Source organism: Manis pentadactyla, chromosome 7 (genome assembly GCF_030020395.1).
Source record: "Manis pentadactyla isolate mManPen7 chromosome 7, mManPen7.hap1, whole genome shotgun sequence".
NCBI lineage: Eukaryota > Metazoa > Chordata > Mammalia > Pholidota > Manidae > Manis > Manis pentadactyla.
The window spans coordinates 4,409,917-4,427,485 of record NC_080025.1 but is presented as its reverse complement, the minus strand read 5'-3'; the positions used below and the strand labels follow the sequence as shown (position 1 = coordinate 4,427,485).

The window sequence follows — 17,569 nt, the reverse complement described above, 5'->3', positions numbered from 1 at the left end:
ACACTATTTCTCATTGAATGTTTTTTAATTGAGGAAAAAAGTTTAATACATATATTTTAAAACATAATGATATAACTAACATACGCATTCGATTTTCAGCTCCAAAATGTTAATGGCTCAAAATTTATAATATTCGGTGCATGTACTATTACACCAAATCCAAGATAAGTTGTAACACTTCTGTGGCATAATCTAAGCAATACAACTGGAAGTTTGGAAGACCCCTTCTCCCCAAAAGGGCCCTATACACTTTAATTGTAAAAAGAGAAGCTTGAATGCCCTACTGCATTACCATACATCATAACTCAGGGGCTATTGATTACACTAGGAAAAAAAAGCAGCTATAAATTAATGTATTGCAGGGTTTTAAAAGTCTTTGGAAAAGACCCTCTCAAACATCAGTAGGCCCACCAAACCTTCTGAGGTTCCTGGGAGTGGTAGTGATCTATGCTCACAAATGTCTGGTCACTGACTGTGGTATTTATCAAATAAGTGTTGCCCTGAAAGTACATGGTAAAGCTAAGTATTCATCACCTACTCAAAAACTCTTAGGCATATATTTTGTGTTTTGGTATTTTTAATTAGCAAATAGTTCTTTGTAAGGGAAAAAATCACCAATATTACTATTTCTGAAAATTTTAACTTCCTGATAAAGATCTTTGGTTTCCAAAGTGCTGTGTTTTCCACTGAAATTAAAAGGTAAGGATGAGAAAATTGTGCTGAGTATAGCAAAACCTAGCAGGAGCCAAGCTACTATATTCTCAACTCCTTTGAGTGTCCATACCACCTGGAAAAGATGTCAATACCTATAGCTACATGGGAGCAAAACCGAATTTAAAAACATTGCTTAAACGACAGGCAATTCTTCCTTCACATATATTTCTTGGAGACCTACTATTTCCTGGGACTTACAGAATTAAGACGGTACATATTTCTGAAACTCAGGGTTAGAGAAGTTAGCTTCCAAAAAAGGCACTTCCCACATGAATTACCTTATTCATCCTTGCAAAGGCTTTTTAGCCTTTTATAAATAATAGTGTCTACCAAACAATGAACAAGTTTCTAAACACTTGATATCTCGACTTGAAGGTCGCTTGCAAAACTGAAATACCGCTCCCTCAAAAACATGATGAGAATTATTTAGACTCTCTGTGAAGAGTCCTTGTAGTTTTCTTTAAGAATTCACAGTATTGTATTTGTAACTATGAAATACTCAAGTAGTATTTTCATTGAGAAAGCAATCCCTGGTTTATTTATTTTTCAGTATCACTGCATTGTTACTTACTAATTATGTATCACAGATATATAGCATATGCCTATATGCATGCTGAATAATATTTATGATAATTGGCAAGCTGTAACAGTGAAATCTCACTGAATATTTTAATGCATTTGCTAACATTATACAATTGGTATTATCAAATGTATCCCTTAGACAGCATAATTTCATACACAGTACTTACCAGAAACCATCACCACTGCAGGTTGCTATTCTTTTGGAATCTTTATGACTCCAGGCAATGCAGAATATTCCATTTTTTCCATGCTTCAAAAAATGCAAAATACCTATCAATAAGAAATAATTCACCCCTTTTTCTCTTATTTATTTACTACTTTTGTATTACTTTTCTATTAGGAACTTGCTCTAGGCGATGCTAACAAAGGTATTATCAACAGCAGAAAGCTGAATACTGTATAAGCTTTATGAACATGTGAAGCTGTCACACTTACACAAACCTATTGTTATAAAACATGACTTGGGCGGCTCTATTTCTTTTTTGTACCCTGGTAAATAGCCAAAATCTGCTGCCTCAGCCATCTGTAGAATTAGAGCTCTGCCTCATGCCTTTTCCTGGACATACCAGCCTGGAGATGAAGGCAGTTAATCTATCTTTCCGAGCCAATGCTGTTACAACTACCGTGTAAGAAATTCTGTAAGCAGTTTATTATTGACTGATCCTCTAAATCTCCAAGTATTATTTTTATAAAAACAAAGAAGAGAGTTGAGATTATTCCTGTAATGAATCACTCTCTATATGTTCCTTTGCATTCTTGGACTGGGGAAAGGTAAAGGGATACAGTCACAGCCGGTATGTGAAGAATTTTTAAAAACGCAAGGAATATATTATAGATAGCAATGCCATTCACCCAGTGGGTCATGGATGAAAAAAGGTTGCAATCGATCCATTTCCAAATTTATTTAAAACATTTCAATTTTATGTAATAAATTATGGCTGCCATGACAGAGAGACTAAAATAACCTTTGTTCATGAGTCTTAGGGCTGTTTTACTAAGGTGCTCGCCAGTTTGCTGTTTTTTACCTCTGGAGGCCAAGGTGGGTAGGTTTATAAAGATGGACACGAAAGAGGAGGGAGTCTCCTGTTGCACTCGGGGGGAGGAAGTCTCTGCCAGCTGTCAGTGCCACGGCTTTCTGAGACCCCGCACTTGCCCTTGTGAGGCAAATCTAACTTAGTTCACTGAAGTTCATTGTTATTTTCCCCATATTTATTATCTGAGATCTCAGTCATGCCACGAACGTTGGGGAGAACTATGGACAGGAGAGAGGCCCTGACGCCAGAAGTGGGGTTGCTGGAACCAGGCAGGGCTGTTCTAGTGCAGATGGCAGACACCTTAGGTCACAGGATGCCATAAGAAGAGGTCAACAGATATAACACCTAAGGACAGAAGTTGTGAATGCAGGTCGAAAGTTTCTCAGGTTCACTTCTGTTCTCTCTGTGCCACTATTTAGTAGGGGTAAGTGTGCTGGTGGTCGGGAGGGCGGAGAGCAGGCTGGGGGAAGGATGCGACTCCTGGTAGTGGGCAACTTCCCCTAAGGCTCTGCATTTGCTGCCTCACTACCTCCAGAAGATCCATGCTACTTGATCCCCAGAGGGATACGTCTTTTGTATGAATGATTTGAAAGCCTCAATATATAAACAGTTTTCCAACAGGTTGTATATTTAATAAAGTTCAAACCTGAAATGAATGAAATTTCAAAACAGTGACAGACCATTCTAGATTTGGCTCACATCTCTCTTGATTCATATCTGACTGACTGTGATGAGATCATATTATTTTCCAAATATTCATGGGCCTCGTAAAATATGGGATGACAGTTTAACCCCGAGCAGAAGTAAAGTACAATCTATGGCACCAGAGGTAGAAAGAGGGAGGCTTTAGGGCTTCTCAAGAAATAACAGAATCTGGGAACAGGGAGGAAGTCTAAAAAATTATATAACCCGACTTAACCATTTTATAGGTGAAGAAGTGGGTTCAAGGCAATAAAATGATTCTCCTACGTCAAGGGCTAACTAGTAACAGAATTGGGACTGTAATTTGGGACTTGTTCTGAGTTTACTTTTCTTACACAACTGAATATTTGCCTAGATAATTTTGTGGAGGATTATTCAAAATTCCTTTGCATCGCTAATGCAATTTTAGGTGAATTTTTGTATCTTAGACTCATCTGCATTTTTCAGAATTCATTTCAGCATGTGAATGCCCTCTTGGATTTTCTTCTAGTTGAGAACATAAATGCCACCAGATGATTAACTATTCAGAGAGAATAGCATGTAGAAAATATGAAACAGTGTAAGACATTAGATTACTCAGCTAGCAATAAATACACCATACCTCATGAAATCGTTGTACCATTTTGCCCTTTTTAACATCCCAAACAAACGCACCATTTCGGGAAGTTGCTCCAGCAATACAATTTAAGTTACCTAGGAAACAGTTTGTTAGAAGTTGATGAAATGTCAGAAGGTAAAAGAGATGATGTGAAGAAGGGAGCAGGTAAGAGAGCTAATGAGTTCTTTGTGTGCCTCGCTTCTTAATTAGTGAAGTAACATTTAGTTTTTCAATTGGCCTTGTATCTAGAATGACACCAAGTATACTCTCCTTAAAGGAACAACTGTCATTACTGCCATTAAGAGTTGGAAGTAAAACCTTTCTCTAGATCTTCTTGTAGGAGATGAGGGATACAGAAAACAGTGGTTGGTTCTTAACCTTTTTTGTCTCTTGGAACGCTCCAAAAATCTGATTACTTTGACAACCTTTGACAGATGTAGGCACTATACACATATGCTAAAAATTATGTGTGAAATTCCAAGAGATTCCCAAATTCTCTGAAGACATCGATACCCCTGAGAGCCCATAAGTTCAAGGCTAAATATCCATTTGCAGGAGTAGATAAGCTAAAAAATCAGCTATATATCAGCTATATCTTGGTTACATATGGATTTTAAATTGATATGTTACTATTAGAACAAATAGGTAAAGCATTCTACATATTTTGTACAGTGAAAAATTCATTTAGGTATGTAAAATTATGTATTAAGAGGAAATAACCTTTTGTAAGATATCACAGGTTTCACAGGACATCTTTCCTTTATGGACAGGAAGGCACAAAGGCAGCATCTTCCTGATATTAAAGAAAAGACCCTATTCTTTGATAAAAGTTCTTCAATTACAAAGGTGGAATTTATATAGAATTACATGGTTGCAACTGAACTGTGATGATATATAATCATTCATATTTACAAAACATATATCAGGAAAAGATACATATTATAATTTTTAGAAAATAAATTTTCTGTTTTTGTATATTTGATTCATATAAAAATGTTAAGGAAAACTTTTATCATGTAAAATGAGTTATACCTTTAAATGCCTATCTATACAAATACAGTGAAAATTACATGGGTCAAGATCATCCTGATTTACTATGGCTTTCTGTATGATGACATCACATCGAAGGGCCTAGATATCTAAGTGCCTATGCAGGCAATCTATTCTAAATTCAGCAAAAACTGAACCAAAAACATTTGTTACTAATTTGCCTCAATAATCATTTGGAGTGAGATGGTGTTGAACGGAAGATGATTCAAATGAAAATAAAAGTTAGGAAGGTCATTTAATTTTATTGCTGATTTGAATAAAATACTTCTTACCTGGAGCCCATGAAAGGGAATAAATAACCCCTTCATTGCCGGGGGACGTGTACACTGCTGTTAGTGTGTTTATATCCCAGACTTTTATTGTGCCATCAAACGAAGCTGTTGCTAACAGATTGGGATCATCAGGTTTAAATTTGCAGTCAAAGATAGTTTCCACATGTCCCTAGTAAGGCAGCACAAAAAAGTCACAACTACTGGGGGGTAAACTCACGTTATTAATAAACAAACCAGCACGTGTAATCACCCTGACACCTGTAGTATGGTTTTCCAAAGATTAATGCAAAAATGCACAGGCAAGTGAGTAACACACAGCTGGTATGTCCACGGTGGCTATTTGTGCTGTTAAGGTTCTTTGTGCTGCTATTACTGTATGACTGTACAGACCTAGATTTTATTCAACTGCTGCTCCTCAAATCAGTTTTTGCTAATACAAAGATGTTCAAAAGTCTCATTTTTCAGTTTCAATTCAATGTAAAACATCTTTTTCAATGATGTATCACACACAGGATACCATGCTAGAAATTTATAGAGCAATTAATTATTTACAGCTGAGTTATATCATTCTGGTAGTATAAGAAATGGCCAAGGTAAAACTGGAAATGAAATCTTTAATGCAAATGTTCCGTTTTTATAAGAACAACATAGTCCAAAAGAACACTACGATGGTGGCAAAAATGAGACAAATTCGGCATAGCCTTGGCATTTAGTGAGTCTTTTCCCAAAATTTTCTAGCAAATGTGCAACTCAGAATACTCATTCTCATCATATGGCGATTTGGACTCCAAACATCCCACAAAACTGTAGAGTGGTACGTATGGGTACTGTGCGCCTATGGGAAAATCTGTGAAGAATCTAATTTAAACAGTGGAGTTACTCATTGTCTTTGACACACCGGAGAATGGGAACAGACGCTCCCCCTCCAGGCTGTAGAGCAGCTGACACGCAGGGCTGGGGGCTGAGAATCACAGCACAGGCACAGAGCTCCATGCTTCCAGCCACTGCAAGAAAGGTACAGGAGGGACTGCTTCACACTCTACAGCTGCTGACGCTGGAAGCCACAATCCTCAGGAAACTGGACAGGCCGCAAGGCTCTCCTTGAGGGAGAGGAGGGAATCGTCTACCTCAGGGGCCGGAGAGAGGGAACAGAGGCTGCCTCGGCCACAGGACCACTGCGCTGGGCTGTTCCAGGCTGTCACTTCCAGGATTAAGCACATACTCATAGCCCAGAGGGCCTGTGTGTGCATTTTTAGATGTTGGTTCACTGCATGCCTTCCAATTTTACTTTGAAATTTAAAAGATCATACAGTTAAGAACTAAATTGTGAATATTTCTTCTTTGTTTTCTTATCAGGAGGGAGGTGGGGATGAAGGGAAAATTTTGAGGCATTTTTCTTAACTTTAATCAAGTAAATACTCATGTGAAAACATACCTTTTGAAAGTACTAATAAAAATTTTTTAATAGCTCTAAATGTATTTTTTAATTTTTCCCTTTCCTTCAAAAATTGTTTTGAAAGTAAATAGTAATTTGAAATATAGAAAAAGTTTGCCACACTAGAAAAGAGTTTACGTGGCAAGAAAAGTTTACATGGAAAAAAATTAAATAACCTAAATAGTATCTACAAAGGAATATGTTAAAATATTCCTAAACTACACATTTATAAAAATATTTCTGCTATAGCTCATATTTTTGATTTGAGGATAAAATCAAAATATTACTGAAATGAACAGTAATATTGTTTCTTTCCCTCTCCTTTTTTTTAACAAGAGCAACCATAGCTCTAGATTACTCTTCTAAGTTTTTCCACAGAAAATAAATTAACATTTAAAAGTTTCTTAAGTGTCTAGATCAGTCTGATTCAAACCTGTAGGAAAAAAACTGGCATTTTTATAAACCTTGAACTTAGGAGAATTAAGGAAGATGATTCTTAACAAATACTAACTGCAACACAATATATATCATTACATGTCTTCATTCATTCCCTCATTTGTTCAACAAAACCTAATAAAGTCTTGCTATGTGCCAGGCACTATTTTTGGTTGTTGGGACAAAGTATAGAACAAAACCAGACAAAAATGTGAGTCGTCAGTGAGGTTGTATTCTACTTTACATAGAAGCTTAATGATCATAAGAACAGGAGTTGATAGACTTATAGAATTATTATAATGATTCAATAATAGAAATAAATCTTAGAAAATCCAACCTTAATCACTGCACAGATGAGAACAATAAAGCTTGGAGTAACTGGGAAAGATGGACTTCTCCTTCCTTCTGAAAGAATATTCTGTTTCTCACTTGCTTCCAAAATAGAGAACAGCAATGAAATTTTCCAATACTATGTGAAGGACTAACACAGTCCACACAAAAGTGGGAACACTACCAACCACGCAGAGTAATCATGATAAGCTAAGTAGACATTAATATTTAAAGAAGTTGAATGTTAGAATTTAAGGAGTTTTAATAGTTGTCATCCTTCTACACATAATTCTAAAATGTTTCAGCCACCCAAAATAAGTCCTAATGGTTCTTTACAAAAATAATTTTTAACAATATATATTAATATGTAAGGAAATGTAAACATCATGAATGTACACAAAATAAGCTTTGTGTAAGAGAGAAAGAATGACCACAGACATACCAAGTCTCTAAGAAAATCCCACTTCCTGGCTCCCATATCATAAAGTCCAACTCCTCCATCTAAGAAACAGCACACGACATGACCAGGAGGAAGAGAAAACGCCTGATTTTGTGTCAAGGTTGGGGGTGGAACTGCTTCACTGGTTGAGGATGTATAATGATTTCTGGCTGGAGACAGATTGAAAACTAAAAAAAGAAAAAATTCATTAAGGAGACAGTTACACCCACTGCTTCCTGTATGTTGGAATGAAACCACAGTGCTTACTTTATAAAGATGCTCCCTTGTTTTCTTTCATTCAGAATTTATCATCAGTAAATTGCTAGGCAATAGGCATATTTTCTGCCACAGGAGTATTTTTGCAGTGTTGCTAAAATGATATATGCATACACACAAAATTGGATATTGTTTTGAAATGAGATGTATAAAAGTGCAGGTGGAGCAAAATGGATGAAAATTAGGGTGAGAGGCATCACAACATGATGTGAATATTTGGTTTCTTTCCTGACCATAAACTAAAGCACAGTGTGGTTATTTTTTAATTAGAATCCTCTTTCAAAATGCTGATCTAATAGCTTGCTTCCACAGCCACACACACAAACACACAAGCATGTGAATGTTTTTCTTACAAAGCTGGTAACTCCTTTCCACTAATTTTCAACCCAATGAATATAATCACTCCTGAGATTATTTATAATTCACTTTAATTTAGTGCCCAATTAAGAGTCACAACTATCTGACATATATTTGCATCTCAGTTTTTTTCTTCTTTCCCAGGTTTATTTTTACCATTCATACACTTCTACTTCTCCAATTTTCAATTACATAAATATCCCCTTCTTTAGTTATTTTTTGTATATTCTTTATCTCATATTTTGTCTTTTTTCAAGAAGCTTTTCCTTAGGATGTGGACATTCTCTTGCAAACATACTTCAAAATAATGATACCACTGGTAATTATCAGATGAATCTATATTAATTACATACCGGAATACAGATAAACATTTTCCACTATATTGTCTTTTTGTTTCAAATATAATAAAGTCTTCTTTATTGAATTCATTTGGGTATTACTCATTTCTCAGAAGCTGAAAATGGCAAGAAGGCCAAACTAGAATAAAGTACTAACAAAAGAAGCATCTGGGTCAATAAAATATAGCTGACAGTTTTGTTAAAATTAATATGATCCATAACTGTTTTTTTCTAATATTTTAATTGTTGACATCATTAGTGGTTTTGACATCTTTTAAGCACCTATCCATAATTCATCTTCTTTTTAGAATTTAGTATGTCTACATTTACTTTTTTTTCATTTTCACATAGTTTTTTCATATTCTACATTTACTGTTACATTCAAAAATCTGGGGGAAAAAACAGATATCTAAAATGAAGCAAATATAAATAATATGCCAGCTTATTACTTCTCCAGCCCTAAATGTAGAACTTCCAGTTTCCAGGAATTAGAAGTATTAAGACTCTACAGAGAAGCTTAGATTTGTGAAAAGGCTGGAGATTCAAATACAAAGATTTTATACTATTTGCCAGCACTCACTAAACTAGATATTGTATTTGTTACTCGAAATAACACTGTTTTGAAAAACCCTTGCTAATTATTTAGTATATTATAGACTATAAGTAAAGAGGAATCAGTAACTCTAAATTGCTTACTCACTGAATTCCTTTCGCCATATTTTTTATGATCCACATAAAAATGAAAACTCTGCCAATTACAAACCATCATCACACCTGACTTCTAGGAAGTCAATTTCTTTTCCCACGTGAGAAATATTCAAATTCTGAACCTCCCCCCAAATCCCAGATTTTTCCTTTTATAGCTTAACTATATTTCATTATTTTTTCTTGGTAACAGATGCAATGGAAGATAACTAGAAAAAAATACTCAAAAATAAATGACAAAGATATAGAACATTCATAATACTAACAACTAATCCAGTGACAAGTGGTATTCAAACATAGAATATATGTTCTAGAGCCTATATTTTGAGTATTCAGTTTATTTTGACTTTACTATAAATTATACGGATTGTAAAAGTGCCATTTTGAAATATAAGTTCTGAACATAACATAACGTTAAGTTCTCCTAGTTCAGACCAATTTTATATGATCCCATTATTCTTGGTATTTATTTTCACCAATATCACTGTTTCATTTTCCCCATATAGATAACTTGACAGATTATTTTAATATCCTCCTTTAATAGCATTTAAAAATGTAACCTGAATATTTTCGATTTAGTAGTATTAGATATGGCTTTTATGTCCTTTAGCGCATATATTGTCAAAGGCCATTTTTATTTTTTAAATTTTGCTTTTCACTGGCATATGGTACTCAATAGGTTTATATCATTACACCAGTCATTGTATTTGTTACCAGCAAATACATTTTACATTATTAAATTTTTATGACATTTTTACTTACATTTTTTTCTTGGAGGAGAATTAAGTACATGTAAGCAGTGAAATCCTGTTTTCTTTAATTTAAAATTATCAATAGGTGTTGTTCTTGAAACATTCCAAATGCGTAAAATGCCCACTTGAGAATCTAACCCGAACAAGAAAGAATTATATTAATGAATTCTGTCAAAACATAAAATGCTGAGACATAAAACTTCAACTTGCAATATTTTTAGCACCACGTACTGACATTCTTCAAATAATAACTGTTCAGTAACACAGAGAAACAACTGAGATGCTATCCATCCATGAAATTTTTGGCATGACTGTTTTTTTCTGTTCCAAATCCTTTCCTGGGGTTATAGACTGCCTGCTTTGGCATCTTCCCCCTACAAGATCATTATGAAAGTGTCATCACAAAAATGCCCCATTGACAGACTTGCTCTAGCAACGTCAGCCACAGAAAGCTCTCAACCCCTAAAGTTAAATAGTCCCGCCTCTTTTGAAATGTTTGTAAAACTGCTTCCTTGCTCACTTACAGCCAAAGACTCCCTGATATACCTGAACACCAAATGGAAAGCCTCTCCCTTCCAAGAATCCCACTTTAATTAGCTACTTTGGAAAAGAACCTGGCAGTTCCTCAACTGGTTAAACACAGAGTTACCATATGACCCAGGAATTACACATCATATACATACCCAACAGAATTATACACATATGCCCATGCAAAAACCTATACATAAATGTTCACAGCGGCATTACCCATAATGGCAAAAAAGTGGGAAAAGCTCAGTGTTTATCAACTGGTAGGAATAAACAAGCGCTGGCATATCCCTGCAATGGACTATTTACTCATCCACAAAATGGCAGGGTGCACTCATACACATAACAACGTGGCTGAACCGTGAAAACCTGTGCCAAGTCAAAGAAGCCAGACTGGAAAGGCCACACACTGAATGACTCCATTTCTATGTAATGTCCAGAGCAGGCGACCCACAGAGTGGGAAGGTAGAGTGGCAGTTTCAGTACACGTGTGCACCCCAGGGCTGTGGAGAGGGTCGTGGGGAGGACAGCCAATGGGTACAGTTTTACTGGGGGGAGGATGACAGATTCTGGAATCAGATTGTCCTGACGCTTGTACAACTTTGTGAATATAAAAACCACTGAACTGTCTGTCCACTTCAAAACGGTGAGTTCTATGATATGTGAATTTCATCTCAATAATAATAATAGTATTGAAAATTTCCATATCTATCATTAATCATGTGAACTTGTGAAATTAAGGCAATTAAGATTAATAAAAGAATCCATCTACTTCCATGTATAATTTAAGTGCTTAAAGAAGTAAAGAATTTCTTTAAAAATGTGAGAGGATAAAGACTCAGTCTTTTACTTTACACCAGGTGAATATAGAAATCATTTATACAGTAACTGAAATGACTCAGTCTCTTCAGACCTCTCTCTGAACCCAAGTAAATGATAAGAGTGGTCATTTGATTTCTAATCACTATTTTAAATCCCCATCTTCGCGTCCCAGTCACTTAGCTTTGCTTACTCTCTCATGATTGGAAACCATGAAGGTAGGTGCGTCCTTTCAACCCACAGCGACCAGTGCCACGTGGCCATTGACTGTTGGAGTTCTGAGGGAGGGTATAGAGCCCCACCCAGATAAACCGTCCAGCCAGTACCCTCACTGCCATCCTGCCGCGCCTGAGACGGAACTTGTCTTCTGCACACACACAAACGCAAGCATCGCACAGTGCACATATAGAAGTTCCACCTTAGTGCTGGAAACCTGGAAAATTGAGTCTTAATTTCATTTTTATTTGACATTGTGTTAATGATATACAGTATGAATGGAAGGAAACTAGGCATTTACTATAATAAATGACAATATTTGGGATATGAGTACATTTTACCAATGAATTAACCAAAATTAACCAATGAAAGAGTATAATTTCCCTGGCTCAATCAGAGAATATACACACATTTAAAACTGGGGAATAGGATAAACTCACCTCCAGTTATAAACATCCCAGGGGCACTGGGAACCCAGGCCAGGCACTGCACAGAAGCTGCCGCGCTGGGAAAACTAAATGTTGTTATGCAGTAAAGAGATTCTGAATCTACCAGGCGAATTCCACAGTGCAAATTAGCCACCAGAAGATAATCAGTAGATAGTGGGTCCCATTCCAGGGCTGTAACTGGATCCTCTTCATCTGTCCCTTCAAGAGATTCAGGTCGCAGAACATGTTTCTGACTTTTGTTACCTATTAAAATATACAGAAAATTATTTTAAACAAAATTCAAAAAAAAGATCAGTCACTGCAATCATATTATCTCCTTGCCTACGACTGACCTCTGAGAGTACAGGGAATACAAATGGGCACTTCCATGCAGAAGTCACCATGGACATGCAAATGCAGGGCAGTCAGTCTGTCCTAATGAGGAGGTCACTGAACTGCTCTGCTTTGGCAATCTCCAGCGTCCTGAATGGTTTTCCCATTTGTTACTGAAAAGCTGTAAGGAAAAGGCAAACAAAAATAATACCCGTGATCCTGTCACGGAGTTACAATGGCATAGGGGTAGGAAGGTGCTTATCAGACAGAAGGACAGGGAGCTGTGATTAAAGCACACACTCTGGGACAGACAGCCTGCGGGCAAAACCTCGCTCCACCAATCCCCAGCTTTGTGTTCTGGGGCAAGATACCTAATTTCTGCTTTCTCAGTCTTTTATTTTAGTACTGGAGAACATAATACTTACTTTGTGGCAGTTTTTAAAAGATTCAATGAGTTAGTTGCTTAAAGTGCTTTGATCAGTGGGTACATTGTAAATCGTGGATCAGTTTTTACGTCCCTCCTTTCTCATCCACGTGTTATTCACCAGTGATACTGCACTCCTGACCACCAGTGTCAGCGGGGTAGCCAGAAAATAGGGAGATGAAACATGTGGAACTGAAGGAAGCAAAGGATTGTTGCCAATCCTCTTGTTCCTTCCAAACCGCATACACAACTAGAAACAGGGAGAAGATGCCTCCGCGATGTACCACACGGGGACCCCAGAAGACCCCACCTCTCATTGTCAACAGAAAGACAGGGAAACAGCTAAGCTCAGGGACAACCTGAAAAGAGAGTGCCAATTATCCTAAGTATTACACATTTTCAGGGAGCTATTTATTAAAAAAATAACACAATTGAAATATACCACTGCAGAAAGAGTCTGCAATGTCATCATATTATTTTCAACATATCAGATTATAAAAGCAAGAAAAAATAGATTTGGGGATAATACCAAATCCAATTCAATTAAAATTTCTATTAAGATCAAACAAATTTTTCTGATGGGCTGGCTTTGTCCATCCAGCAATATAATGAAATGGCTTAAGCAGCAGTTCTAACTTCCTCTGTCCTGTGAGAAGTTTTACGTGAAATCCAATACCTGGCACAGAATACAGGGGTGCTTTACAGACTGATGGGGAGCAGAAGGTATAAAGCCCGGCTTGATCGCTTCCCAAGGCTTTCCACCCACCCAATACACATGCATAAATACACAAACAGAGACTGTTTAAAAATCCCCGGCTTAAAATAACGGGTGAACTGCATTATTGCAGGCAGTTCCCCTTGAATACATTTTCTTCCAAGAGAGATAAAGACTGAGCACAGAGAGCTTGACAAACCTGAGGACAGAAGCTCAACCTTGTCGCACGGAGAGAACCATCTGCAGTGCCAGTAAGTCATTAAAAAGGTAAGGGTGACCACTCCCCAAAGAGTAAAAAACATAACAATACTGGTATTAATGTCAGCAGTTTCAAAGTTTAAAACTCGAAATTCAGAATGTAGTATCGGAATTTAAAAGCAGTGTTTCCTTCATGAGCTTTAGCTCATGTATATGCAAAAGGGAAATACACAGCAGGACTATACCTTTCATAATGTTTTGTGCATATTCGTTGCTAAAAAGCCTCTGGAATCAATGCAGTCAAGTCTGAATTGGGCTGCTGTGGGTTGAACTATGTCCCTCCAAAAATGTGACCATGTCCTAACAAAACGGGGAGATTCAGACCCAGAGCACGTATGCACATGGGGAGAGCGCCATGTGAAGTTGGGGTCAGGCTGCCAGAAGCCAAGGAACCACCCGCAGCACAGAGGCCTGGACCTCATCCTTCCCTAAAGCCTTCACAGGGCCTTGCCAACGCCTGATTTCACACTTTTGGCCTCTAGACCTGTGAGACAAACCTCTGTTGTTCTAAGCCATCCAGTTTGTGGCACTTTGTTAGAGCAGGCCTAGCAAATTAAGACATGGGTTGATCCAGAAAAATAACACCTGATGACGTGGGTAATGACTCAGAGATTCCTTTGTTCAACAAGTGTTAAGCTGAGTTCTTGGAAACAGCCTCTTCTGGAAGTGGCACAGGTCACACTGCTGAAATACTACACTTTCCATCCTGACATAAATCTAGGAAGGAGAAAAGCAAAGGAGGCCTTTATTCCTCTCTATCCTTTCTGTGCCAAAATAATTCTACAAAGTCTCAATGTTTTATATTTTAGATGCATAATACAATGTCTCAATGTCTTATGACTTAAAACCTTCGAAAATGTCCAACACCACCAACATCAAGAAAAGAAAGCCTGAGTCAATGAAAAAGGAGATGGCCACAGGGACAAAGTACACAATATGAAAAATACTCAAATTAAGTTTGGACTAAAATAACAGCACGTGTCCTCATTATCCACCTCCAACCTCAGACAGCACACAGATTCCTCACAAAGAAAGAGTCATTGCCCTTCTGAGCCTTGGGGCAGAGGCCAGCCAAGGGGAGCCGTGGGGAGGGCCCCCAGCGAGATCGGGTTAGACGTCCCAGAGAGCAGAGGCTGGAGGAGGAGCCACACAGCACCCAGCCACCTGTCCTGTCCCTAAATGGCCTCCCTGGCACAAGGACAACTGTGGAGATGAAGGGTATGGGGGAGAAGTGGTACTCACCAGATCACAATGGAGAAAGGCTGGGAATTATGTCGCTTAATTTGGGCCTTAATGACCAACTCTAACCAGAGTCTGTCCCAGTGCAGAGGACGGGACAGACTGGGTGGAGGTGTTTGAGACAAGAAATCCAAATGAAGCCCCAAACAACCGCCGACCCCTCCCCATTCTAATCTAAGACAAGCAGACGAAACTGTCCCCATGTGAAGTCAGTACAACATGAAGGAGCAAGAGGAAATGTACAAAGAGCAGACAGGGCAGGTGGCAAAGAATATATGTATATTTATTCTGATTATTTTTGAAAATGTAAATAAGGATTCTTTAAATGTATTTTAAACATTTAAAATGTATTTAAGATAAAATGGCCCTAATATATCAATTTTTTAATTGAAACACAGTTGATATACAGTATTCTGTTGGTTTCAAGTGTACAACAGCAATTTGACAGTTACCCACATTATTAAATGCTCACCTCAACTAATGCAGTTACTGTATGTCAACACACAGAGATATTACAGTATTATTGACTGTATTCTCTATGCTGTGCTTTCACCCCTCTGACTAATTTATACTACAACTGGAAATCTGTGCCTCTTTATCCCCTTCACTTATCTCACCCATCCCCCATGGGAACCACCAGTGTCTTTTCAGTCTATGAGTCTATTTCTGTTCTGTTCATTTGTTTTGTTTTGTTTTTTTGGATTCCACAGGTAAGTGAAATCATACGCTATTTGTCTTTTTCTGCTGACTTATTTTATGTAGTGTAATATTCTCTAGGTACACACATGTTCAAATGGCAAGAATTATTTTTTTAATGGCTGAATAATATTCCACAGTGTCTATGTGCCACATCTTCTTTATCCACTTATCTGCTGATGGACACTTAGGTTGCTTCCATATCTAGGCTATTGTAAATAATGTGGCAATAACCAGAGGAGTGCATATATCTTTTTAAATGAGTGACTTATCAATATTTTATATATCTTTCTTTTTTAACTTCAGAAGGCTCATTCCCTTAGAAAGATTTATTTAAATTTTCACCATTTCTTATGTTCAACTTCAATTGCTTTTCCTTCTATTCATGATTACTTCTATTCATTTCAGGTAAGTTGAATATAATGCATTTTGTGAAAGTAGTTATCCTAATCCTGAAAAAGCACTTCCATCTATCTATCTAGTGAGTCAGGAGTCACATCTATCAATGGAGAGGCCAGTTAGCTGAAAACATTCTTTTCAAATGTTAGCAGTACTTGTAAGTGAAAGCCACTCAGGTAATTTAGTATTTGTTTTCATTATTCATCGTATTATTGTTTAAATTTTGAAAGTAAACATAAACTGATTTCTCAGACCCTTTCATTCATCCAAATTAATAGGGGTCCAAAGAATTACTGTTCCTTTTTTATCCCAGGTTCAAGTCTTTCTTAAGGAGCTGTGATATCAGAATGGTGTTTTACAAGCAGGTAGGAAAAGATCTGAGTACTAGTAGTAATTCATGAGATATTCTATCTTTGTCCATTCAGGACATTTTCTTAGTAAATGTGCAGAAATAAAGAATAAACTTTAAAAAGTAAAGATATGGGACAAATGATTGGTTTGAACTAAAGTAAAACCTGCACAGCTGAGTTAAATATAATACAAGGCCTTATAAATAAAATTTCCTTCAAATGATTATGTGGAATCAGCACAATGTTGGATAATATTTGCACAACTATTATTTTTAAATTAAAATGTTACTTCTATTCACAGTGGCTTTAGGCTGTAGAAATAAGAAATTACATATGCGAAGAAAAATAAAAATGTAAGAGACCTAATTAAATTCTTACCTGGTTGAAAAATGGATAGACTTCCATCAATATGACCAAATACAACTTTTCCCTTTTTTTGGGTATGCCATCTGAATATGCAGACATCAGACAAGAAGCTATGAGCATCTTTATGTACAGTCACTCCAGTGTCTGGTCCTGAAATGGTCCAAATGAACAGTGGACCTCGGTGGGAGGCAAAAGCCACAGCATTGTTGGCATTCCAGCACCAGCTGAGAGAAGAGGGTATCCCTGGCATACGTTAAACATAGAGACATAATAGAGAGACATGGCATAAGATTACCCCATTAAATATTATTTGCATTGTACCCTTCTAAATCAACCTAAACTGTAAGAACATGTTCAATAGGGAAAAAAATGCTATCTTCTGACTTGGGAATTGGATTTATAAAATAACTCCAAGGAGTAGGGAACATATGTGTGATGCTTGCATGATGAAATAAAAAGTACCTGTTAGGTTTAAAACTACTAATATGTTCATATGCTTCATATAGTCAAAGAAATTTATAGAGTTCCTTCATTTAGAACACTATATATTAAGCAATAAATTCTTACAGAGATTTTGTGTATAGGGCTTGCTCTAGGCATTCTAGGTATACAAGTTACTGTGTGGTAAATTCTTCTTTTAAAGAATATCAAATATAAATTGGGGGGATCAGGATTAAATGTATGGTAAGTTGTGTTTCTTTCATGACCCATTAGCTCATGGGAAAATACATAAATATTATACCTTTCATAATGTTTTGTGCATCTTCATTGTTAAAAAT

The 17,569-nt window shown here is 36.8% G+C and overlaps 1 protein-coding gene across 4 annotated transcripts in view; it reads right to left on the bottom strand.

Moving 5' to 3' along the window:
- Positions 1-17,569, bottom strand: part of WDR17 (WD repeat domain 17) — a 69,624-nt gene that overhangs the window by 26,420 nt on the left and 25,635 nt on the right. For all 4 annotated transcript variants that reach the window (XR_008998658.1, XM_057505064.1, XM_057505063.1 and 1 more), the window contains exons 4-10: positions 16,803-17,033; positions 12,023-12,274; positions 10,030-10,152; positions 7,595-7,779; positions 4,953-5,121; positions 3,634-3,725; positions 1,464-1,546 (exon numbers count right to left, since the gene is read on the bottom strand). Coding sequence is in view for 3 of the 4 variants with exons in the window: in XM_057505064.1 (XP_057361047.1) it covers positions 1,464-1,546; positions 3,634-3,725; positions 4,953-5,121; positions 7,595-7,779; positions 10,030-10,152; positions 12,023-12,274; positions 16,803-17,033 (1,135 nt within the window). In the remaining variant the exon portion in view is untranslated. The remainder of the gene's footprint in view (positions 1-1,463; positions 1,547-3,633; positions 3,726-4,952; positions 5,122-7,594; positions 7,780-10,029; positions 10,153-12,022; positions 12,275-16,802; positions 17,034-17,569) is intronic.